General features: G+C 54.7%; 1 protein-coding gene across 1 annotated transcript in view; it reads right to left on the reverse strand.

The window, feature by feature from the left end:
- Nucleotides 1–24,286, reverse strand: part of Hml (hemolectin) — a 61,581-nt gene that overhangs the window by 22,395 nt on the left and 14,900 nt on the right. Inside the window, exons 20-48 of the mRNA XM_037219436.1 lie at nucleotides 22,782–22,952; nucleotides 22,171–22,420; nucleotides 20,851–20,986; nucleotides 19,926–20,116; nucleotides 18,961–19,141; nucleotides 18,604–18,731; nucleotides 18,173–18,293; nucleotides 17,574–17,714; nucleotides 16,662–16,911; nucleotides 16,110–16,238; nucleotides 15,586–15,742; nucleotides 14,953–15,040; nucleotides 14,219–14,395; nucleotides 11,499–11,616; nucleotides 10,206–10,428; nucleotides 9,515–9,650; nucleotides 8,769–8,964; nucleotides 8,222–8,343; nucleotides 7,516–7,687; nucleotides 6,937–7,103; nucleotides 6,044–6,271; nucleotides 5,555–5,708; nucleotides 4,351–4,430; nucleotides 3,848–3,991; nucleotides 3,436–3,550; nucleotides 2,945–3,042; nucleotides 1,939–2,107; nucleotides 1,506–1,574; nucleotides 994–1,045 (exon numbers count right to left, since the gene is read on the reverse strand). Of these exons, the coding sequence (XP_037075331.1) occupies nucleotides 994–1,045; nucleotides 1,506–1,574; nucleotides 1,939–2,107; nucleotides 2,945–3,042; nucleotides 3,436–3,550; nucleotides 3,848–3,991; nucleotides 4,351–4,430; nucleotides 5,555–5,708; nucleotides 6,044–6,271; nucleotides 6,937–7,103; nucleotides 7,516–7,687; nucleotides 8,222–8,343; nucleotides 8,769–8,964; nucleotides 9,515–9,650; nucleotides 10,206–10,428; nucleotides 11,499–11,616; nucleotides 14,219–14,395; nucleotides 14,953–15,040; nucleotides 15,586–15,742; nucleotides 16,110–16,238; nucleotides 16,662–16,911; nucleotides 17,574–17,714; nucleotides 18,173–18,293; nucleotides 18,604–18,731; nucleotides 18,961–19,141; nucleotides 19,926–20,116; nucleotides 20,851–20,986; nucleotides 22,171–22,420; nucleotides 22,782–22,952 (4,363 nt within the window). The remainder of the gene's footprint in view (nucleotides 1–993; nucleotides 1,046–1,505; nucleotides 1,575–1,938; nucleotides 2,108–2,944; nucleotides 3,043–3,435; nucleotides 3,551–3,847; nucleotides 3,992–4,350; nucleotides 4,431–5,554; nucleotides 5,709–6,043; nucleotides 6,272–6,936; nucleotides 7,104–7,515; nucleotides 7,688–8,221; nucleotides 8,344–8,768; nucleotides 8,965–9,514; nucleotides 9,651–10,205; nucleotides 10,429–11,498; nucleotides 11,617–14,218; nucleotides 14,396–14,952; nucleotides 15,041–15,585; nucleotides 15,743–16,109; nucleotides 16,239–16,661; nucleotides 16,912–17,573; nucleotides 17,715–18,172; nucleotides 18,294–18,603; nucleotides 18,732–18,960; nucleotides 19,142–19,925; nucleotides 20,117–20,850; nucleotides 20,987–22,170; nucleotides 22,421–22,781; nucleotides 22,953–24,286) is intronic.

The raw sequence follows: 24,286 nt of genomic DNA on the forward strand, positions 1-24,286 counted from the left end.
TGTCCTGCCGTGAGAGCGGACATGAGAGGTTGGTCTGTGGCTTTTAGTACATTCACGTCAAGGCCTAATGTGGGTCATGTCAGGAAAGAAAGACCAAAGGCTGTACTCATGGTTATGGTCATGGTTTAGCCCATGTCATGACAGCTAGTTTGATCGATGATGTCATTTTCCAAATTTGCTATTATAGTTGTGTTAGGGTGATGCCATTGACCATCCCAAAGTAGGTTTACAACATTTAGCCTCATCTAGGTCATGCTGGCACGCAGGCAGCCAATTCATTAGACAATGGTACTGTGCTCTGGTGAAATGCATTCATTCTCTTTGAAAGTGAAATGTTTTAGACGCTGGTTCGAGATCATTATGTTAATATAACAGGACAACACTAAATATTTCACATCATGCACCAAGACCGTAATTAGTCCTTGTAACCTGGTGTGACCTTTCTTGAACAAAATACGATACTAGCCTAGAGTATGCAATTTGGCAGTTGGCTGCACTCAGTTGTACATTGGTTATGTTTTATAGCTCTCAAACGCACCAATTTTGGCAAAGATGTGTGATTTCAAAGTCAGAAAATGCATTTATTTGACCTGGCAAGTGACTGATCGATGGCCCAAAGGTCAATAAACATGTTCTCCGGTGCAAACGTTGGAGCTGCGATCACAGTGCCCAAAACTGAAATCAATTGACTGGCTGCACAGATACACTTTTGCGGAGGGGGGAGGGAGGGAGAGGAGTCGCGTGCCAGCAAATGCACCAATGGCTGCAGTGTTAATCACAGAAGAGGTTTGAACAGTATGGGTTCTTCGCCTGAAAATGACAAAAGAACTGACTCATGCGAGGCCTAACATCCGCTGCATATGCTAAGGCGATGTCCATTCTACCCTTCTACCCGTTTCGTTGTCCTACCCTCCTTCCGGGTAACTATTCACAGGGGCTCAGCAGATCCGGAGGTTCGGGCCGAACCGATTCGGAACGGGCGTGGGTACTGACCTCTCAACGTCGCACTCCTCCGGCGGGATGACGGGTGGCCACGTCTGGGGCGCTGTTGACACAGCCAGATCGGCACTTATGTGGTGGAGGCAGGTATTTATCAAACAGCTTAAATTATAACATCAATCACAGGTGTAGAGCAAGAGCGAGATCTTTGATGTGTGCACGCACTTAAATACGGAAGCATGGAGCTGGAAACTTAATTTGATTTAAGTTAATTTAATTGAAATGTAATTCCATGAATAGGTGAAGAAAAGCAGAACAGAACAGGTGCTTACTAACATAGTCAACACAACCTTCAAAATTTGCGGTAATAACCATGTTGGTGCATTAAAACAGTGATGATCATTCTAACTTCAAAGCGGTAAGGTACGAAATGCATGGAATATAAACGCACAGCTAATGTCCTTATAGGCTGGCACTATAAATGGAGATTATTGCCATTGTCATGTGTGATCAGACAATACATGAGAGTCAAAAACCACCAGATGCGGTAGACCTGCTGCACTCACGTTCGGTGGTCGGCCCGGGAGTGGTTGTGGTCGGTTCCGGAGTGGATGGCGCCTCGGTGGGCGGAGCATCTGGAACACGAAAACGGAACCGCTGTCGAAGACATGTACCCTCCGATCACGTTGAGTGCGGAAATGGTTTAGTGCTGGCTTTAATACACCGGTTGCTATCTCCATTGGGCTAGAAACATGCATCCGAACGTTGGATGAACATAACTTTGCGTACTTTAATACGTGCGTCTAATATGTTTCATCACACGGCGCTGAACGACCTACAGCAGTCGATGCGTCCCAAAACCCCAAGTCATCATCCTCATCATATATTTTATCAGGTTTATGACTACGTGGCCCACCAGTTACGCGACGCACCGCTCTCGGGAGGTGGAGGGTGGGAGGGGGGGGGGTAGTTTGTGACGTGCGCTGCATCTGGACGTACCGCAGGAGCAGAAGTATCTGACGCGGTAGTTGTGACAGCGGCCGTCCGGCTGAGCGGCGTTACGGCACGTCAGGCCACTCTTGACGTCACAGGTGACGCCGACGTCATCGGACGTGTCGTACGGCATGCTCGTGTCACTCAGCTGACACTCGATCTGGCTCAGGTGGGCCTGCCGACCGCGGCGCGCCCGGGTCGGGTCATGGCCGCCACCAGGTCAGGGGCGGCTCCAGCGGGCGGGCCGAGGCCGGGTCAGGGGTGGCTCCAGCAGGGCGGGCAGAGGCCAGGTCAGGGGCGGCTCCAGCGGGCGGGCAGAGGCCAGGTCAGGGGTGGCTCCAGCAGGGCGGGCAGAGGCCAGGTCAAGTGCGGGTCCAGCAGGGCGGGCCGAGGCCAGATCAGGGGCGGCTCCAGCAGGGCTGGCAGAGGCCAGGTCAAGTGCGGTTCCAGCAGGGCGGGCAGAGGCCAGGTCAGGGGCGGTTCTAGCATGGCGGGCACAGGCCAGGTCAGGGGTGGCTCCAGCAGGGCGGGCAGAGGCCAGGTCAAGTGCGGCTCTAGCATGCGGGCCGAGGCCAGGTCGGGGCGGCTCCAGCGGGGCGGGCAAAGGTCAGGACAGAGACAGCGACGGCAGGGACAGAGCCAGTGGCATGCTGCTGAAGGCTGACCGAGCATGCACAGGCAGTGGTAGTGTCGAGGTACGACACCAAACTACGATGCTAGTAGCACAACTGTGTATGAAAACCTGATAGATGTACATTTTGCCAAGATACGAAGCACAAAATATTCCAAAGATGCTGGGGCCAACAAAGCATATCACGAATTTCAAATTGACTGTAACCAAACTGTCAGAGTAAAGATGTTGATATCATGTAAAACATAAGCAGGATCCTGAGGTCTGATTTCTAGCACGCTCTTGGCTACCTTAACGACCACTTTTCAAGCGCTACTTGCATAACCGCACCTAGGCACGGTCTTTCTAGTTACACCACCGTAAAATGAAACGGCGACTTACGCCCTGACAGAAGTCTCCCCACCAAGGAAGCATCTCCACTTCGTACATTCCAACGTTGGGGTCGGTCTGGTCGATCCATTCGCCCCAACGGTCACAGTCTGCAGGGACAGGGGGCGCACGCATGTCATGTCGGTGTATACGCCATCGTCGTTGTGTTGTTGAATGTGCTGGCGTCCGTTTGGGTTCTCGCCTTTACGTATTTAACAGAGAAGGAGGGGCATTATATATTCTGCGATGCTAGTGAAATCTGCCGACGATTTAGCGCACTCGTAGCATATATACATAGATACATAGATACATAGATAAATACATAGATACATAGCATATATCTCTTTTTCGCCTCGATCATCCAGACCACCTGTAGCCTTCGCCTTTTGGTGATTGGCTGGGATGGCTCAGTGCCGCGAAGTCTGCACAGATGAAACATATGTGCAACAGTGGCCTCTGGGGGTTTAAGATAAGCCACACTCCTGGAGTGTTTGACGCCTTACCGAGAACCCTGGGTGGCTCCGTCACCGGTCGGCAGTCGCTCGTCTCGTAGATGACCTCGTTGTTGACACACTGCACCCGGGTGCAGCCATCGTCCTCGACGATCACCTGGCCCGCCTAAGGAGGCGAGGCAGACGGGCGTCAGTGACCCCTGCCGACTGCCGCCAGCCGGCCGCCGGGCAGGGACTGCCCCTGCCCGGCGGGCAGTCCCGGTAACCTCGCGGGCAGTCGGCCACTGCCGACCGCTCACCACGTCTGCGCTGCAGTGAAGCCCGGCTCGTATCAGCTGCGGCATGCAGCATCGGGGCAACGAACGTTCCACTGATTCACTGATGACGGTGATTTGGGCAAGGCAGACAAGCGGTGTCAGCCTAGCAGTTTGCCCTTGGTCACGTGACGTCAACGCAGTCTTACCGCCAGAGGTTTGCCGTTGGGCAGGCGGCAGTTGCAGTCTGTGATGCGCACACAGTTGTCCTCATCCCTCCAGACGAAGTCGGGCGGGCAGCCGCGATAACCGACCGTATCCTCCACACATCCGGGCTTGCAAGCGTCCCGCACCTGAAAAGTGCAAGCGCGTCTTTCACGGCGTCACTCAAGATGAAAGAGACACATGGTTGATAGAGGATACAGAACTTTTCGAGGAGCTTGTGTTGAATTAACAGGATGAGGGTTCGAACGTGATTGTTTCGTGCCATATCAGAGTGCACGTATTTTGTCATGGGCACGGAAGAAAGCCTCTGCTCTACGGCAAAAAACGGATGAAAAGAAAACCACCAGTGCGAAATATTTACAACATCTCCGTCAAACCAGAGACTGGAATGTAACCCGAGATACTGGGCGACTATGTCATGCACGGTCACACTTCCATGTTGCCTGAATAAGCCGAGGACATATTCGCGTTCAGACCGATGCCGCACCTGGCAGAAACCGCGGGACTGAAGGAAGCCGCTGAAGTAGTGGCAGAGCTGGTCACAGCGAATCCTGCAGTTCGTCGTACCTCTGGCCGAGCGGGCACACTGCGGACACGAATGACCTGGTCTCATGCTGACAGACCTCCCCCTCCCTCACATCCCCTCTCCCTCCCCACACACACACACACTCGTCCCCCGGTGGGCCGACAACGCTGCTGTCGCAGGCACACCTGCTCGCTATCGCCGACGTCACCACCGTGCAATGGGATTTGTGTGAGAACTGGGCCGTGTGCTCTCGGGGGTGGCCTAAAGTCAAAGTCAGTGCCAAGTGCAGTCTATTGCAGACTCCGACCCTGCCTAACCCAGAAGAGCAAATCCAGTGCAGCGGACAATTGTGGCGGAGGATCTGTAACGTGGTACGGCCGCTACTGTTTCAGACTGGTTGTCGTGGCCAGTTGCCAGTAAAGGTCAGAGAAGCTGCATGTGCGCGGTGACTGGTACCGAAGTGAATCTGCTACGCACTGATGATGATTTGAAGGCTTCTGATTTTCACGGATCGCCACGTGTTAGGGCATATGGCTTATGTGAGCATGGGGGAAACTGATACATGTGCAAGTAAACCGTTCGACTGAATTTAACTGTTTATACAGTCCACCGCCCCCATAGCTGACTGTGAGTGTCTAGCATGCCTAACTGTGCAAGCTGCTTTATTACGCAGCAGTGTTTGGCCATGCTCAAGATCTCGTTTGAATAAATGGTAAATCCAGCTGTAGTCACTACGGTCTGATACATGTCTCACCTAAAACGACAGACCATTGCTGACCGTCCTGCGTCATCACATTCAAATCCAACGAAGCGTGAATCATAACGCGGACAGTAATATAGACCGGAAACAGCTAAAAATGTTATAAACCGTTTAGCAAGGGCATCGTGTCACATCGATTTAAAATCACGCGTAGCCCTAACGTTATCCGAATCCGTGCGCGGTGTATCGTGCATTGATACGGCAGTTATTGGACAGCGAGCCACCTTTGGGCAGTCGCGTGCTGTCCCGCAGTGCTTGGAAGCCTTGCGGCACAGCATCCGTAATAACTAACCCGCGTGGCCCATTGGCACACGCCGCGACGCTCACAGCACTGCCAAATACAGCCAAGTGTGAGCCGGCTACATCGGCACGGGCCAGAGGACGGCGACGAAGTTGAGCACGTACGTCGTTCCGGGGTGGGGGTGGTGACCTCCGGCGGCGTCGGGGTGGCCTCGACCACCTCCTCACACTCGGGCCGCAGGGCCAGCACGTTGAACAGCGAGTCGCACGTCATCGAGTCCGGGTTGTACATCATGTCCGGCCCGCAGGAGCGCAGGTACTGCGGCACCGAGAACCAGGCCGTTAGAGGCGTGGGGCAGAGGCCTCCCCAGGGCCCCGGGCACAATTCATGGGCAGGAGCTAGACCATGCGGGAGGGCAAGGGTGTTTGAGAATCACAAAAGAGAAGACAGGTAAAAGACTGGTGGCCAGAATCGCATGTCTATTTATAGTTATAGCAGTCTCCCCCCCCCCCCCCCTGAAACACTGGTGTGCTCAAAGGCTCGTGCACATTTATTTGCTGCTACACGCATGACCAAAGTCCGCCACCTTCAGTCAAACCGGCTCTCGTCACTCACAGCCCGCGTCTCCAATTGCCTCTCGCAGTTGTACCCACCTCCTGTAGCTCATCGTTGGCCGTGCGCACACATTGGTAGTACTGGTGGCAGTCGGTAGGGTGCGCGCGCAGTGGGTGGATATCGCTGCAGTGCACGGCTGGCTGCTCGGTGGTGACGACCTCGTCCGGGGGGCCGCAGGAGGGCCGCGCCTTGATTACGTTCGCCGAGAAGTCGCACGAGCCGATGCGCGGGTTGAACATAAGGCCTGGCCCACATGTCTTTTCCACCTGACGGGACGACGCAGGACGGCGATCAGAAGAACGCCGCGTGAAAACCTTCGGGACACCAAATCCAAGCAAGAAGCGACGTTCAGGCATGGGTAACCGTTCTTATTTGCCCATTCTTGCTTCATCCTGCCTTCTTACGCCGGCTCGTTTGTCCGGGGCCGGCTGTACGCACTATCTGTGAGTGGGCCCACGTGCCCTCTGGTGGTCACCTATCCTGTCCGAGTGAGCACAAACCCCGAAGAGGGTACCTGTGCGAGCTAAGTCCAACGGATGGACCCCCACGTGCTTATAGCTTTGCCCCACCTCCTCGTTATGCACTTGTCTGCATCCCTTAGCCCTGAAATGACAATAACTGGCCAGAAGGGCGCTAACCCGGGTAGCGAATCAGACACTGGTGTTCCATTGAAAATTTTTTACAAGTATCGAAATTAGCATCTGAGAGCAAGTGACGCGGATTTCAATTAGTGATTCCCTTTGCGCATAGAAATAACTTTTGCGGTTGATATCACTCACGGATCACCAACGGATCCCCCGCCGCCTATCATGCTAACTAGGGCCCGGAGATACTGCAGTGATGGTGCAGCTTTGTTACCCACTGGCACTTTCCGGCGCCCGCATACGTTATTTCGTGAATGAAAAGAGCCCGACGTTGACAGGTCACTGACCTTGCCCTGGCCGGGCACACAGTGGTAGAACTTGCCGCAGTCACTCTCATGCTCGGTCAATGGCTGCACGCCAGAACAAGGGGTCGCCGTATCTGTAGGTCTTGTTGGCGGGACGATCACTTGCTCCTCACAGTTACAGAAGAACCTCACTTCAAAATCGTCGCAATCTGCAAAAGGGGATTATGAGCGTTTCTCGAACCTTATTTTCCCACCTTGGGATGTTGACTGCTGTACCAAGCAGCACAAAAACGAACCCATCCAAGTGCGGATCCCTGTCACGAACACTGGTGGCACATTTGTTCCCGTGTGTGCCGTTTTATGTGACGATCAGGTCCAACTTCAATATCTCTCACACAAAATCGTGAGCTGCATTGGGCTGTGTGGCGACGAGGGCATTGCATCACAGCCGGAGAGCGGAAATAGCAGCAATGCAACGCGAGACTCTCCTTGGCCGTGCGCGCACCGTAACAGCGCAAGCGCCATCCGCCGGCGTGCCCGGGCCCCGGGTCGGCCGGGGCCTCCACCAGGGCCGGGGCCTCTCCCAGGGCGGGAGTCCCCTGGCGGCGGCGACAGACTCACAGCCGAGGGCGTCCGAGCAGACGAGGCCGTGGTTCAGGTCGCAGACGGCGCCGCCGCCCACCTGCGTGACATCCTTCTGACCCAGTTTGGTGCGGCATTCGAGCGCCGTGATGTACTCGTCCGCGCAGAACGAGTGCTGCTCGCGCAGCGTCTGGCGGTCTTCGATGTCGACCTGCACAGAGCGCCAGGATCCAGTCAGGGAAAGTTCAGGCCAGGTCAGGGAAAAGTTCAGCGCGGGGGACTGACACTGATTCTCGTGAGCAGGGCGTGCGCAACGGATGTCCGCGATAGGTGGGCCTATCTCACCCTCGGGTCTACCTATCTCACTCCACGGATGTCCGCGAGGGGTGGGCCTATCTCACCCTCGGGTCTACCTATCCCACTCCACGGATGTCCGCGAGGGGTGGACCTATCTCACCCTCGAGTCTACCTATCTCACTCCACGAGTCTGTCTCACCCCATACATGTGGTACCATCAGAAGACAAAGTGATTCAGCTCTTAAAATGGATATCTTTGGATCCTTGTGAACAATTACAACACAACGTAACAGTTCGTAGTTCGTGACAGCTGCAGACGGCGTCCCTGTGAAAGTTCTGGCGTCCAAACCGAAAGCAGCAATAGTTTAACTGGGCACAGCCTCACGACGAGAGCAGCTGCACGGTACGGACGTTCTCAGGCGGGCCTGCGGCCGCGACCTTCACTGACCCAGTTTCCCGGGCCTGGCGTGTGTGAACTCATCCAGGGCGTCCAGGCATCGGAGTCGCAGGGGGTCGGCGGGGCGGTGGGCTTCGACGGCTCGGGCGGCGGCGCCTCCGTCGGCTCAATAGCTGCACATAACACGGTTAGGTTAGTGTCTTCAGGCAGACGGCGGTAGACAGCGGTAGAGATCCTGTAACTAAAGGCTAGCTGATGCTGGACTCTTTTAAAGGGCGTGCCCATTTTTGAAGCGATGTTGCTCTATTAAAGTGAAAGGCACGAATGTCTGTCCGGCAGAACTCCTCATTGTCACTCTTGCACACCAGTATCGATCACACCGGACACAGCCGGGGAGGATAGCAGGACCAGACAGTTAAACCCAAACCTAAACTAAGCCAAACCTGTAACCTAAGACCTAAGATCAGGACCTAAGCTTGACCAGAGCGCCACGCCAGACAGGCCAAGCTTTCTGCCGAAACGCGCAGGCCACTCCCTCCCCAAAAATACCCTGCGGGGAGCAAGAGCGCTCCGTCCATCACGTCCCACTGGCACTCACTGCAGTCGCAGAACACCTGCAACTCGTAGTCCTGGCAGGTGTAGTCAGAGTGGCAGACGAGGCCCTCCTGCACAGTGCAGCTGGCGTCCTCGCCCGTCTCGGCGAGGCCCAGGTGCGTGCCGGCCGTCCGGCAGCGCACATTCGTCACTTGGTTGTCCGCGCAGAAGGCCGGGCCCGTGCTGGCGTCATAGGCACGCTGCGGGCCAGGGGTGGAGGCAGTGTGAGCAAGGGGGGGGGGGCTGGTAACGACAGGCCGGGCTATGGTGGCGTCATTGAGGCTGCAAAGCAAGGAGGATGCGGACCTGAGCCACAGATAATGGCTTTGGCGATCACCACTATTTTGGGCCACAAATTGCTTTAATACCTTCAGACACGCTTCATACCGCCCCTCTTGACAGTTCTCTCTCGAGTGTCCGAGCACCGAGTTCGAATTCATTTTGGGATCCCTCTGCGGGTTGAGTCTCGACAAAGAGCTCCCAAGTGCATGTAGTTTTTCCCACAACTACTCACTGCCCTACATCTAAGTATCCACGACAGGCCGAAAGGGCCCTATACTAAACCAAGCTGTTCAGTCGCACCTCAGGCTCAGCGATTTCGGCAAATCTCTTCGGACCAAATCCACGTGAATAAAAACAGCAAAACCTGCGGCTGGCAAGAGTTCATTTCGCCACGCTCTGAATGACACTGTTTCGCCGCATCTCGCCGAGCGACCAGCCCGGAGACGTCCGCCGTCCGCCGGTGCTGACCTTGATGATGCCGCAGGCCAGTCGGCCGCCGGCGTTGCCGGTGGCCCTGCTGCCGCTGTCGCCGCCCCTGCCGAGGTCGTCCTGGCCGGCGTGCACCACCAGTGCCAGACCGATCACGCTCTGCTTTCCGAACAGGCTGCCGGTCACCACCACAGCGACGGTCAGGCACAAGTCAAGCCCATGTATATAACTGAATGGCACTTCGTGACAGCTCTTAGGAGGATGGTATAATACGTTCTAATTATATGTTGCGTCTACCAGCAAGACACCTTAAGGGGTGTGTGCAAGCGAGCTGATGACAGCTGTGAGTTTCTACACCGGTACAGCCTCCGCTCTCTCGTCGGCTGGGATGTGTTGTTTTGGTTTCGCTGCGGTGCCGAGTCAATTGTGTGATATTTATAGTGTTTGTGATTTGGGTGATGTGATCTTGCAATGCTGCGAGAAAGCATCTCCAGATCACATATCTGATGTAAAAATGGCTCCGAACGTATGCTGACTTGGCTTCAGTCATGTGCAGAGTTCAAGAGATTGTGAAGGGTTGAAGCGACGACGGCTGTGTGAGATCGAAGCTTTTGCTTTACGCGCACTGCAGCCGAAGCATCACTTGATACGTCTCACGGCCGTCTAGCAGAAGGTTTTCATCAGCGCGTCCGTCATCGGCGGCCGCAGCCCGAAGATTGGGTCACCTCACCTGGTTTTCTGCGCCGGTATCGTGATGTCCACCAACGCCAGCCCAGAACTGTCCGCCACGATGTTGCCCAGGTCGCCGACGTGCCGCGTCGCGCTGGTGCGCGAGCCGTGGTCGACGCCGGCAGGATTGAAGTGGCCGCCGGCGTCACGACACTGGTCGGTGGTGCGGCCATGCTCGTGGATGTGGAAGCCGTGTGCCCCCGCTGACAGTCCTGAGATCTCACCTGGTGACGCCGATCAGCGGCGGTCAGCACGGCTCGATCAGCGGCGGTCAGCACCGCTCGGTCAGCGGCGGTCAGCACCGCTCGGTCAGCGGTGGTCAGCACCGCTCGGTCAGCGGCGGTCAGCACCGCTCGGTCAGCGGCGGTCAGCACCGCTCGGTCAGCGGCGGTCAGCACAGCTCGGTCAGCGGTGATCAGCGGCAATGAGCACGGCGCCGGTCAGCGGCGGTCAGCACGGTGCCGGTCAGCGGCGGTCAACACAGCTCGGTCAGCGTCATTGTCGGCATGAGGGGCTGGCGGTCGGTGTCGCTCCATAAAATAACGTTATCGTAGCGAGAGGCAGGGGCAGCCAATGTACTGGTTTGTCTGAGTACCAAGATACAAATGCTGGTGTGTTGGTAGAGTTCTCGTTGTTGAGCTCGACAAATTATGCATGCATTGGACCAACGAGTTAACAGAAACGAAACAAGTTATGCAACAAACATATGAGCTCTGATTAATTTCAATATTGTTCATGGCGAACTGAAACCCCGCCGCTTCCCATATCGAGGAATATCGAGAACACCCAAAACACCTACTTATTCTTGCCTCCCTCCCCCACCACCCTGAAATCAGCGTCAATACCGCACCAGTGGTGGTGAGTGGTGAGTCGCACCGTACCAGTGATGGTGAGTGGTGAGTCGCACCGTACCAGTGATGGTGAGTGGGTGAGTCGGCACCGTACCAGTGATGGTGAGTGGTGAGTCGGCACCGTACCAGTGATGGTGAGTGGTGAGTCGCACGTGCAGTGATGGTGAGTGGTGAGTCGGCACCGCACCAGTGATGGTGAGTGGTGAGTCGGCACCGTACCAGTGATGGTGAGTGGTGAGTCGGCACCGTACCAGTGATGGTGAGTGGTGAGTCGGCACCGCACCAGTGATGGTGAGTGGTGAGTCGGCACCGTACCAGTGATGGTGAGTGGTGAGTCGGCACCGCACCAGTGATGGTGAGTGGTGAGTCGGCACCGTACCAGTGATGGTGAGTGGTGAGTCGGCACCGTACCAGTGATGGTGAGTGGTGAGTCGGCACCGTACCAGTGATGGTGAGTGGTGAGTCGGCACTCTTCTGCACGAAGGTGATCCTTCCCGTCACCTGATCACTAGCGCCCGCGACAAGGTCAACCACGGTGACCAGGGCGTCACTAATGTCGGCCTGAAAGCGTTATCAAACTAAGTCAGACGACAGCAAGTGTGACACATTCCTGGAAAATGACTGGCTGCCACACTGCGTAACAGGCAGTCCATGCCAACGAATTCACCACATCGTTACTTGTATTCGGACTAGATCGGAGAAAACCACCGCAAACACAGTGTAACAGTTGACACGCTATGGTCTGCAACTGTTTAAGCAAACGGTTGTAAGGTGCAAGGAGTCTGCAGAAAAATTCAATATGTGGATGTCAAAAGCATTGGATCTAGCCAGTAAGTGTTAGTGACAGCCGCAATATTAGCTCAGGCAAGCAACGTTAAGACGGCGGTAACGGTGTGATCATGTGGTTAAAAAGAGCCATGGACTGCTGCTTTTTCGAAATACATTTGTGGAACCAACGATGGCGGTGGTGGTGGCAGACTAACGATGCATTACAAAGCATCACTCAGCCCACAGGATACGAACAAAATTGATCCTGAAAGAACTGAAACGTTCGCACAGTAGCCATCATCAGAATACTGCAACTCTCTCCCACTGCAGCCAACACTCAACTGCAGCCTCTTGATAACGGCTCCTAACCAGAACGCTGGGTAATTTAATATCAAGTTTGTAATATTTGCGTGATGAGTGATGGCTTTTGATATCCTAGTGATCGAACACAATTATGTCATTGTCAACGGATTCATCATTATTAAATCATGACGCTGTTGACCTATGGGTTGATGCACGCATCGCGCATTAACATGGGCAATCTTGAACGAATGATAAGTTGCAATTTTGAATTCATTCTTTAAGGCGCATTTAGTGTAAAAGGCCGTCGCCACCTATCACGTTTGCATTTTAAGCCTAATCGCTGCGTAACAGTACCCAAACAACGCTCGCAATACGCCGTGAGAGCTTTTAAGATAGGGTGAACGGGCATATCTTCCCATGTATTTATTTGTGGTGGACCGTAAGTCGTTGCATGCACCCACCTGATGCCAATTTGTTATTTCCGTATTTGGAACTCATTATGGGTGCACTAATAAAAGATATGATTGCCCCTAGCTGTCTTATATAAAACATCCGACGCGTGAAAGGCGCTGTTCTACTTACTACTTTCTACTGGGCTTAACACGCACAGGGCTGAGTGAGGATACAATCGACCCCTCACGGTTTTTCCAAAATAACTTCCTCGCAGGGCGGCGTAACGACACCAAACTTTGCATGGTTGCAGCCGTTTAACAATTTAATAGCTAACATGACACTTCCAAAACACGATATATATTTCAGTATGTTTGTTCGATAGGAGGTTAAAGCCAGTCCATGCTTCCAAGCAAAAGCAATTACCAGGGTGGCTTTCGAAATCATGCAACAATATAGCTTAAATACGCGTTTGGGAGGAATGAGACGTGGAATGAGACGCGCCTGGGTGGGGAAGGGGGGGGGGGGGGCGACTGGACTTCTTGAAGTCCCAAAAATTAAGAATGCTAATGACAACAAATTTACAGAGTAAGTTTGATGTGAACCCATTTGTGTCAAATTTTCAGGTGCCTAAATTTCACGTTATTTGACCTATGGACCAAATAACGTTAAACAAGGTCAAACCCCAGACCGGTGTCCGAAGTGATCAGATCAGTCCATACAATCAACGTTAAGCTAGATGCCAATTATTCTTAAGATTTCACTAGCGTTTACCGGACAGCGACCTTAATGGCGTTTAGAACGTGAAAAGAACCAGAAACCTCTGGGATCTTCACATTGCATTTACAACCAACGCAAAGCTCTATCCTAGTCTTTATGCTTTATAAGGCAAAAGGTTGATCGAGTTCGTTTCAGGTCAGTGACCTCACTTGATCTACATGGAGATGAAAGCAGAAATATATTGCCCTTGTGATCGATGAGTTTGAAACGAGTGTCAAAGCTATATGGTAAGGACGTTTTTCGGTAATGAAGCGGTTTGGTCTTGACCAGGACCTGATTTCCGTACTCGATCCGGTGTCGATTGAGCCTGTAATCCTAATTTCAGTATTCAAACTGCCTGAGAAGTCACCTTCAATGCTGCACGATTTCATCTAACACATCGTTGTCGCTTCATATTGGGCCATTGCCCCGGGTCATGACCTGACTTTGATCTATCGCAGGTCAACGGCCTCACGAACTATATCTGCTCTGTAAACGAAAAGATTGGCTATCTAACTGTTAAGCGGCACAAAATTTTGAAGGCTGCACCTGACTCTCCGACACATTTTTTGTGTACTGTTTTGGAAACCTTCAGTTTTCTCTAGCCCGAGTGGGTGTTAAGCAAAGGCATACAACTTTGAAATGATTTCGTAGAAGATTGGACATTTGTCATTAGAATTGGGGGATAGTTATAAAGATACGATCTAGGTGAAACCCAAACGAATCTTTTGTACTGACACCTGTCCTGTGCAGATAGCTCTCCGGGCTCTCCGGTCTTCATATGGCGGTTCAAAGTGGCAGGTATCCCGCAGCAGCGAGAGCAGCGGCATGCATGTATCCGTTTCAAAACTGTTTGCGACCAGCCACTGCCGTTACGGAGGCGGTAACTAGCTGGCGGCCCCGGTGAGCAGGCTGCGCAAGCCTGACCGCCGCCATAGCATACCGTCTCCGTGCTGTAGGCGGCGGCACGCTTTGATCTCGGCGCCTCTCCTACCGGCTCTATGAAGGACGGGATGCGCTCCACGTCCTTGGGTCGTGTGTAGATGACAGGCCGGTTCCGGTTCACCCAGCCGCTCCATCCAGGCTTGCACACCTGCAGCTCGATAGGAGCTGGTCCCGTCTGGGGTAGGAGCGCACGGTCACAGGAGCAGGGTCATGGGTCATGGAACCTGCAGGGTCACAGGAGCGGGCGCCATCCAGGGATCAATCACGTCGATACCCGGTCTCTGCCGCCAAAGGCGCGCTCGTGGACTGCAGCGGCGCGTATCTGATGGGTTCTGCTATTTCTGTGGGGGTAGGGGTTCTGTTATTTCTCTGCGAATGACAGCTGAGGGTTCGCCGGCTGCGGGATGGAAGCAGCAGAACGCACAACAAATGGCTGCTGTTGTAGTGAGGCGCGCCGGGATTGGTGACAACGATGGCCGGGCAGCGGTCACCTCGTGCAGTCATTCTCTATGAGGAGCCCGTCGCGTCCTTATGCTTCTCCGCGCGTGGTTCCACATTCGAAAGTGACCAGTACATGCCGTAAGGAGCACTGAGCGCATAACACCGCCGCTTTCAGCAGAGGATCATCAGGCATGTTGACCTCACGGGAGCCGTGCTGAGTAGAAGGCGAGGTGGAGCTTATGAAACACACGCGGCCAGAGGAGCGTTGCAAGAATGCCGCTTGGCCCTTACTTCAGGCTCTGGTGGTTTTGGTGGCCTCGGATCAACAGGTGGAGGGCAGGCGGTACCTCGACACTTCACTTGACCTCTCGTGCAGTGGCTGTCCAGAAAAGGGCATCGTTTGTTACGAAGTCCTTGTTCAATGTGCTGGTCCAGTAAGCACCGCGTGACCTAGTGCTGTCCACCGAAATTCGACAACATAACTGACGTTATCTACATCGGCTTGACTTCCAACAAATATTAAAATAGAGATACCGCGTTTCGACGTCATCATTGCCACACAGGCGCAGCACAACGATTCTTACTTTTATAACCACTGAACAGGGTCTATGCTTAATGATGCAACATGTACAAGCCCTGAGCTCAACATAACGGGACAGGTAATGCTTGGCCTGAGTATCCACAAATAAAATTGTGGAATCGCTTTCCGTGACAGTAGCCTGAATCACAGAGTCAAAATGATGACCTTTCGAGCTGTGTAAACTAATCACACAGATAAAAATAACGCGCACTATGTACATAGCGCACGTCACATTTTTGCACGTGTGCACTGCGTACATAGCGCGCACAGGACATCATGCACCCATGCTACTATTCGAATTACGGAGAGGTTTTGGTCTCCTTTAGAATGGCGTCCTGCCTCACCAAACGTGACACTTGTCTTTGGAGACGACATCGCCCTCGAAGAACTGCTGCTCGCCGATGACAGCGCACTTCGTGCGGCACGCGCTCTCCTTGACACACGACTTGAGAGACGAGTTGGAATACACCTCGCCGGGAGGACAAGGGCGGGGTCGACAGCCTGCGGCCAAAACATGCGTCACACGCGGCCACACCCGCTGCCGCGGGCCACGGCCCCGCGGGGACGGCGGGGCAGAGCTGGAAGGCTCCGATGGCGGCGGGCGGTGGCCGATGGGCCGTTGACAGGCTCCGAGGAGCGGGACTGGTCAGTGCCAGTGGCCGTGGCAGTGGCAGTGGCAGTCGCCGGCGCATTTTGCAGGTCGAGCGGACCACCCTTCGCGTGTGGCGGCCCGGCCAGTGCCGGGCGACGCGACGCGTCCTGCCTGATCTGTGACCGCCCTGTTGCATATCACAACCCCTTGATGGATCCATGGACCATCGACGCCAGCGGTGACATGGCGGATCCAAGGAGCCGCCGGGGGACGTACCTTCGACGCACGTGTCCTCCGCGCACACGGTGACGATCTCTTCGTAGATGTAGCGGTTCTCGCAGGTCTTGGGCGGGCAGGCGCTCAGGCACGGGTCGTACGTCGAGCAGGTGGCATCGCACTGCATCGCTGAGAGCCGTGGAGCGGGACGTGAGGAGGCAGGCCTTGACGGTCAAGTTGTTCAAATTCGAAACCTTTGAAACTGGGAGCTCCCAGGCACTCCTAGCGCTGCACGGAGCTAAGTAGCTTTATTGAGTTGACACGGCTGGTTCTTGAATTATCGAATCATTTGAGGAATGCTTGATCAATTTGAAAGCTCCGTTCACCAGCAACTCTTCTAAGCATGGCTGCGTGGGGCACGTTACCAGGAGGCGCGCGTTGTCCCAGCACTCGTCCCGCCCCGGTCCAGACTCTGAACATCCCGGCAACCGGACATCAGACACTCAGCAACAGACACCCGCTGCACTCAACGCCGGCCACCCACGACACTAGGCATCGGGCAGCCACGTGACTCCAGGCCCGTCCCGCGCCGCGCCAACGCCAGACACTCACGACAGAGGTCATTGGAGCGCCAGCGCACGTGCACGCCGCGCCGACTGCACGCCTGGCCGTAGGCGGCGATGGCCGTGCAGAGGCACTCGCAGTCGCCGCCGCCGGTGCAGGCGCACGCGTCGTACACGCAGCGCTCGACGAACGGCGCCACGTCCACCTCCGAGTGGCAGTCGGCGAACAGCGACGACTGCAGGGTCGCGCATTTGCGCACGGCGAACAGGTGGCGCTCCGGGTGCCGTGCGCACGCGTCCTGCGGCAGCCGGGAGGCACCGGTCAGCCTCGGCCGAGGTGGAGACGGGACAGCAGCGTCGGCGACGGAACTCGGGACGAGCGGCTGAGCTGCTCAGGAAAGCTGTCTTAGTCGCAGCTCCCAAATCCGTAACTTTCCGCCAGTTTCGTTGGTTTACAGCTTAACTTTACACGGCCGTTGGTCCCACTTAAATCATTTCATCGCAAAACCGATTTAGGTAAAAAGACATATGAAACCAATTTATTCTGCGCTTTACATGAACTGCTACCTACAACAGGAAGGACATGCACGCCGTCGGTCATGATGTCTTTGTATGTCTCGTATACACAGCCTGAGACCTCAGACTTAACAGAAGAGTTCAATCACCCTTGCCCTAATTTTCAAGCTTGATCGAAATGTAAAACAACGCGGAGGCATCCAGACATTACTTTTGTGGTGAATAACACTGGTCACCGCCGCCGCGAGGTTAATTTGGGCATAAGGCCAACAACAGCAATGGAGTCGTCTGGACATGGCAATAGAGGAAGGGAGGGGGGGGGGGGGGGATGGAGGGGGAACTCTCCTGCATTGCGGCGGCGCGTCGGTACAGTACAGCTGTACCGCATCGGTACGGTATGTATGCCGCTTGTGTACTGCTGTACAGGTCGGCGAGAGACGCTTGCCTTTGTGGGAGCTGTGCTGGGGCAGTACGGCTGCAGCTTATACTGTTCGGCGAACTGGACGGCCGTGTTCTCGAGCAGGCCGGACGGACCGCGGAAGTCGTCGCCGGGGTTGCCGTCGAAGTTGCCGCACAGGCCCTTCACCTATCGAAGCAGCGGGAATCGTGAGCAGTAGCCTTGGCGACAGGCTGCCCATAGAATATTTTTGAGAATATTATATATATATATATATATATATATATATATATATACATATAAGAATATTATTAGGAGTGCGGATACCCATAGGATATTTTTTTCTTCGTATATCTAATTTAAGCATTTTATAACGCTTAAAGTGCATAAACTTTTGCAAAGCAAATGCATTTGTCTTTCAATACGTTTCAATTCAAGCAAATTTCAATCAAATTTCAATTTGTCTGCACCGATGTTCATACCAGATTGTTCGGAACACTTCAAAGCGTTTCCAGCATTCTTTGCATCACTCAGTCCCTTACAAATATGGTATAGATCTTGTCTGGTGCTTGACCCCACCAAGAGATGCGGATTTACATGCTACGAGATCATTTATCCACGCAGAGTGGATGGCTGGACGGCAGTACCTTATTCTTCCACTGGGGGGAGAGGCGAATGTAGATGCGGGTTCCGTAGTCCCACTGGACGACCACACCCAGTGCTGGCGCCTCGACGAAGGCGAAGGTGCCGGCTTTGCGGATTGACAGGCTGGAACAGACGTCCACGTTAAAGACCAGGAATCGAGAGCCTGAAGTGGTTGGGGACCGTGCTGAGGTTTCTATCGTCTGAAAATGATGGCCACTGGTGACTGGGCATTTATACTGAAACTGTCACTGTGATTCATCCAAATATTTTGCTGTCTCAAGTATCTGGGCGCTTTTTTATAAATTAAGGCCAACTGTCTTTTACTGCGTTAACGGCCGGGCGTTTGGGCTAGCGTTGACCTTGACACATTACGTGGAGACAGACAATTAATGCGACGCGCACGGCGCATCAGGCCCAACACCAGTCTGCTCACCGCCTGAGCTCGAAGGCTGAGGGCAGAGGCTTTCCATCCTCCAGCGTTATCTTCTCCAGGCTCACCCCCTGGCCGACTCTGACCGTCACTGCCTTGGGGCACGTGCTGCCCGAGCCGCAAGGCACGTTCTGAAGAGACGACGGCTAAAGTTAACTCAAGTACGCAGGGGTATGAGAGTCGAATTCGTTACAAATTTAAGAAGTGTGAATCTGTATGCAGGAGAAACGACATCTTGAGTCAATAACGAAATGTTACGAATAATAGTATACTGTTAATCGAAGTGAAAGCGATATGCAGATATGGTTTTGACACTTCGTGTGGTGCGAGATGCCACTCATCTGCAAGGTGTTTACTTACGACGACGATGATCTCGAACTGGTTCTTGTGTGATATCTTGCCCTTAGCCAGCATATACTGACAGTCTCCCTCAATGTCGTAGATGCGGCCGTCGAATGTCTCGTAGTGGGAGTTCCCCCAGGCGGTACAGACGCCGTCGCACTCCTCCTCCTCGCAAGTCCACGTGCCGCTCTGGCACGTACTGTCGGCAGCGGCAGCCCAGTCATTGCCATGTTGTTCACACCTGCTATTACCCCGGGCCAGGGTGCACACGGTGGAACTAATCTGGTTTGGTTTTGACCTTAGCGCCATTGTCAACGAGGAGAGTCGAAGCATCCGTCCGGCCAAATCATAGTACGGTTCTGCACAGTCACTGCCTTCCTTGGCGGCCGTGCTTCTTCCAGGCACGCGGCCGCTTCGCTCCACGTATAGTGCATCGCATCACGGCGCGGTCTGTTCAATCTCCGGTGAAGTGGTCCATGGGTCAGGTACTCTGTTGCCGCCTATCCTGTCCTTGGTGCACTGCCCAGTGTGTCTGCCCCATTCCATCCCCTCCCCACCCCAGATAATCGGTCCTTGCACTGGTGCGGTGGCCAGCGAGTCTGGTTCCCGAGGTAGCCTGTCCCTTCCCCGCTGACAGACCGACTCTTCCCCGGGCACAGTCGGTCGCTTCTCCGGTCACAGTCGGTCCGTTCCCCGGCTTTAGTCGGTCCCTTCCCGGACTGCAGTCGGTCCCTTCCCCGGCTTCAGTCGGTCCCTTCCCGGACTGCAGTCGGTCCCTTCCCCGGCTGCAGTCGTTCCCTTCCCCGGCTGCGGTTGGTCCCTTCCCCGGCTGCAGTCCGTCCCTTCCCCGGCTGCAGTTGGTCCCTTTCCCGGCTGCAGTCGGTTGCGTCTCCGGTCACAGTCGGTCCGTTCCCCGGCTTTAGTCGGTCCCTTTCCCGGCTGCAGTCGGTCCATCCCGGGCGCCGCTGGTACGCCGGCCTCACCAGGAGCGGCACTCGGTGGAGACGTTCTGGCCGTGAGCGAACGCGCCGCCGCCGTGGTGGCACGGGCACTGCTCGGCCGTCACGCACGCGCCCGAGCCGGTGTCCAGCAGGAGGCCATCCTCGCACACGCAGCCCGGCTCGCAGGCATACGGCAGCGACTTGGAGCTCTCGGGTCGCGGCGTGTTGCGGCTCTGTCGGCAGCAGACGGCGCTCAAACACCTGTTTCCAGCGGCGGTCTCAGGTCACTGACCTGAGGCCGTGCTTGGGATGTGCGTAAACGTGTGTAGCTGCTGAGGTGAACTGCGTCACCCCGCCTGGGCTGAGACTCACTGACGCGTCCCCGAGGCAACAGGCGCAGTACTAGAGCGGTGTTCTTGCCCTGGTCCGGGTGAAAGACAAGGCAGTTCCTATTCGACGTGTACCGACCCCGGTGCTAGGGACATGTGTAACACTCCTCTACCGACGCCGGTGCCAAAGGAATGTGTAATACTCCTCTACCGACGCCGGTGCCAGAGACACGTGTAACACTTCTCTACCGACGCCGGTGCCAGAGGCATGTGTAACACTCCTCTAACACGTGGAGGGTAGATAGATTGCATCTTTAAGGGCAGACAGTTGGAAGGTCGTCTGAATTGCGACCTTCTCAGTGCTCTTAGGTCCTGTCCGACATGTGCTTACAGTCCGGTATAACACTGCTTCCCAGTGCTCTTGGGTCCTGTCCGACTTGTGTTTACAGTCCGATATAGCACTGCGCATCAAAATGCGACCGAATGATTGCAATATTGTTCTGCTAAATAACCCTTCATGTGTCACGTGCCTCATTTCGGTGCCGTTCAGCAGTTACGCAGCCCCCATAACGCAGCATGGTGTGATGCTATTTTTAATGATTTTGTTGTTCTGAAACGGCACTCTTTCGGTGATTTACCCTGCACGTGAGCGGGTGTTGCGGCAGGCAGTCCTGGAACACCATGTGCTTGGAGGCGTCACACTTGCTGGCCGGGTCCTCCCTGAACGGCTCGGTCTTGGCCAGCTCACAATCCCAGTGTGCGTTCACACACTCACTGGTGACAGAGAAGCAAGGTAAGAAGCGTTTCAGCACCGACCTACGCGCTGCTTGCAGCCCCTTTTACTTTTGTTCATCTTACTCACGCTCGTCGTTCTCCCCACTCTTTTCAATATGACTCGAGTGACATCGAATAACGCTCGTGGATCATGGCTCATCATTGCGTCGTGGACTCGCACAAAGTCAAGACGCACTATCACCAAGCGTGAGCGAAACACACACACACACACACACACACACACACACACACACACACACACACACACACACACACACACACACACACACACACACACACACACACACACACACACACACACACACACACACACACACACACACACACACACACACACACAAACACACACGAACAGTGCGATAGCGCAAAACAGATCATGCGATTCCGAAGCTCCTCCGAGATTGCTCCTCTTGGCCCGCTCCCCCCCCCCCCCCCCCCCCAGTGGGCCCTCCGGTGCCGAGTACGCACCACAGCTGCAGACTGCTCCCCTTGGCCCGCCCCCCCAGCCGGCCCCCGGTACCGAGTACGCACCACAGCTGCAGACTGCTCCCCTTGGCCCGCCCCCCAGCCGGCCCCCCGGTACCGAGTACGCACCACAGCTGCAGGCTGCTCCCCTTGGCCCGCCCCCCGGTACCGAGTACGCACCACAGCTGCAGACTGCTCCCCTTGGCCCGCCCCCCAGCCGGCCCCCCGGTACCGAGTACGCACCACAGCTGCAGGCTGCTCCCCTTGGCCCGCCCCCCGGTACCGAGTACGCACCACAGCTGCAGACTGCTCCCCTTGGCCCGCCCCCCAGCCGGCCCCCCGGTACCGAGTACGCACCACAGCTGCAGGCTGCTCCCCTTGGCCCGCCCCCCGGTACCGAGTACGCACCACAGCTGCAGACTGCTCCCCTTGGCCCGCCCCCCAGCCGGCCCCCCGGTACCGAGTACGCACCACAGCTGCAGGCTGCTCCCCTTGGCCCGCCCCCCGGTACCGAGTACGCACCACAGCTGCAGACTGCTCCCCTTGGCCCGCCCCCCAGCCGGCCCCCGGTACCGAGTACGCACCACAGCTGCAGACTGCTCCCCTTGGCCCGCCCCCCAGCCGGCCCCCCGGTACCGAGTACGCACCACAGGTGCAGGCTGCTCCCCTTGGCCCGCCCCCCGTTACCGAGTGCGCACCACAGCTGCAGGCTGCTCCCCTTGCCGTCGTAGCGCCGGTGTCCGGGCTTGTACTCCTTGTTGTTGTGCACGCAGGGACACTGGCTGATGGGGGAACAGCGGCCCTCGTTGTCCAGGGTCAGACCGGACGGGCACTGGCAGCCCTCCACACAACGCTTCTCGCATTCGGTGTTGGTCGCCAGATCAAAGCAGGAGTGCGCGCACGAGTCGCCACACATCTTGTACTCCTGGCCGTATGGACAGTTGACACCTGGGGGTCAGGTCACGAAGGTTAGCGAGCGGAGTGATTTGAGGGGGGGGGGGGGCTGTCAGGGGAGTTTGTGGTCGGCTAATAGCAGTAGCAAATTCACATTGCACAGTGTAGACGGAGAAGGTCACTTAACAAGACCTGTCTCAGAACGCGCGTTACACGTAACCTGATCATTGGTGTCCAGTTTTGTATGAGCATTGATGACACTATTCCAAACTCAAATATTCATTGACGTCAAACCAACCATTTATAACCAGCCTGACTTCTCGCTTATCGGTGGATTCAAAACGCCCACCGAAAAACACGGATTTCCAGTGACGTCAGAGCGCCTACGCCTCTGCGCGACGTCGGAAGTGCTTACCACAAAGCCCGACTTCGGACCGCCATTCGATGGCGACGTCGTTGGCGGTGCAGGCTTCGGCGTAGTCGGCCAGGTGCACGCAGTAGCAGTCCTTCAGTTCAGTGCGGCAGCTGCACATGTCGTACTGACAGTTCTTGACGTACGGCGTGGGGTCCACCACCGTGTGACATGCTGCAAGGCGTGACGAACGTGACGTGACGGATCCCTCACTGTCAGCGCTCATCAACGGGCTTCTACGCTTACGGAACATGTTAGACGAGGCCTTTGTTTTTCAGCAAAATATTTTCATGTAACATTCAATTGATTTCTGAGAATCTGCACGTTTGGGCAACCAACAGGAATTATCAAGGCAGCGAAAATTCAAGGCAAAAATCACATGTCATTACGTTATGCGGTGCTGTCATGAATGGAACGCAGTAAATTCTAGCTTTTCAGCAACAACTGAAAGTTTGTATATCTTAACATGCGCCCTGGTGGCCGGCTAGATACTCTTCGCTCGGGTGGGGGTCATCTTGATCCCCCCTAAGATCTCGGGAACTGAGATAGCTAGCAATACCAAATTTACAGGGTGTGTTGACCTGTTCGTGAACTCACTTAAGTCAAAGTTTCAGGTTCCTAGATCATGACTTTCCGGTCAAAAAAGGTCAAACAAGGACAAGTTCCAGGTTGATCTCCAAAATGTCCTCAGAACCTAGATAACCGTTTCTAAACAAAAGGTCACATGCTCATTTAAGGTCAGTGGCCTTGGTTGACTTTTTGAAGGTCGAGGCGACCAAAATCATGCAAGATCGCTTTGAGTTTTGCATTTGACTAAGCGACAAAGATTACGCTAGACAGTATGTTCCTAAAACAAAATTTTGAATCGGGTCATTTTAGGTCCATGACCTATTCTGACCTCTTAGAAGACCATGAATGATGTATAATGCGGCTCCTGCTATCAATAAATTTGAAATGAGCACCAGAAACTATCCCATGCAGCAAGCCCTAGAGTAACAAGACAGGTTGGTTTTAACCTTGGTGTGACCTTCATACCTGACCTTAGGTCAATGTAATTTGCTCATTCAACTGTTGTGCTGCCTAAGAAAGCATCTCAGAGATGTAGGGCTTCGTCTAACACTCCGTTGTTGAATCAGATTGAAAGATTCCCTCGAAATTGCCTTCGCTGAAACCATGGCCTAACTTTGATCTGCCATAGGTCAGCGACCTTACAAAGTACTTCTAAATTTTGTATGTCAAACGATCCGCTATTTAATTGTCTACAGCTGTGCGAAATTTGGCGTGGCGTGGCCGTGCCGTTCGAGGACCATTTTGGAAAAACCTTCGGGGGAGGGGTCAATTTGACCCTCCACCCGAGCGCGTGTTAACTAGAAAACTACTTCATAACACGTCACGGCCATGACATCAAAAACGGAGTATATAACGTAAGCCACATCACAACAAGCAGTCCATATAAATAACAAATGCATTAAGCCACCGTCAATCAGAAACCCGGGCCGGCCGTCTGG

The sequence above is a fragment of the Pollicipes pollicipes genome, unplaced genomic scaffold (assembly GCF_011947565.3).
Source record: "Pollicipes pollicipes isolate AB1234 unplaced genomic scaffold, Ppol_2.1 Scaffold_4295;HRSCAF=5057_pilon_pilon_pilon, whole genome shotgun sequence".
Classification (NCBI taxonomy): Eukaryota; Metazoa; Arthropoda; class Thecostraca; order Pollicipedomorpha; family Pollicipedidae; genus Pollicipes; species Pollicipes pollicipes.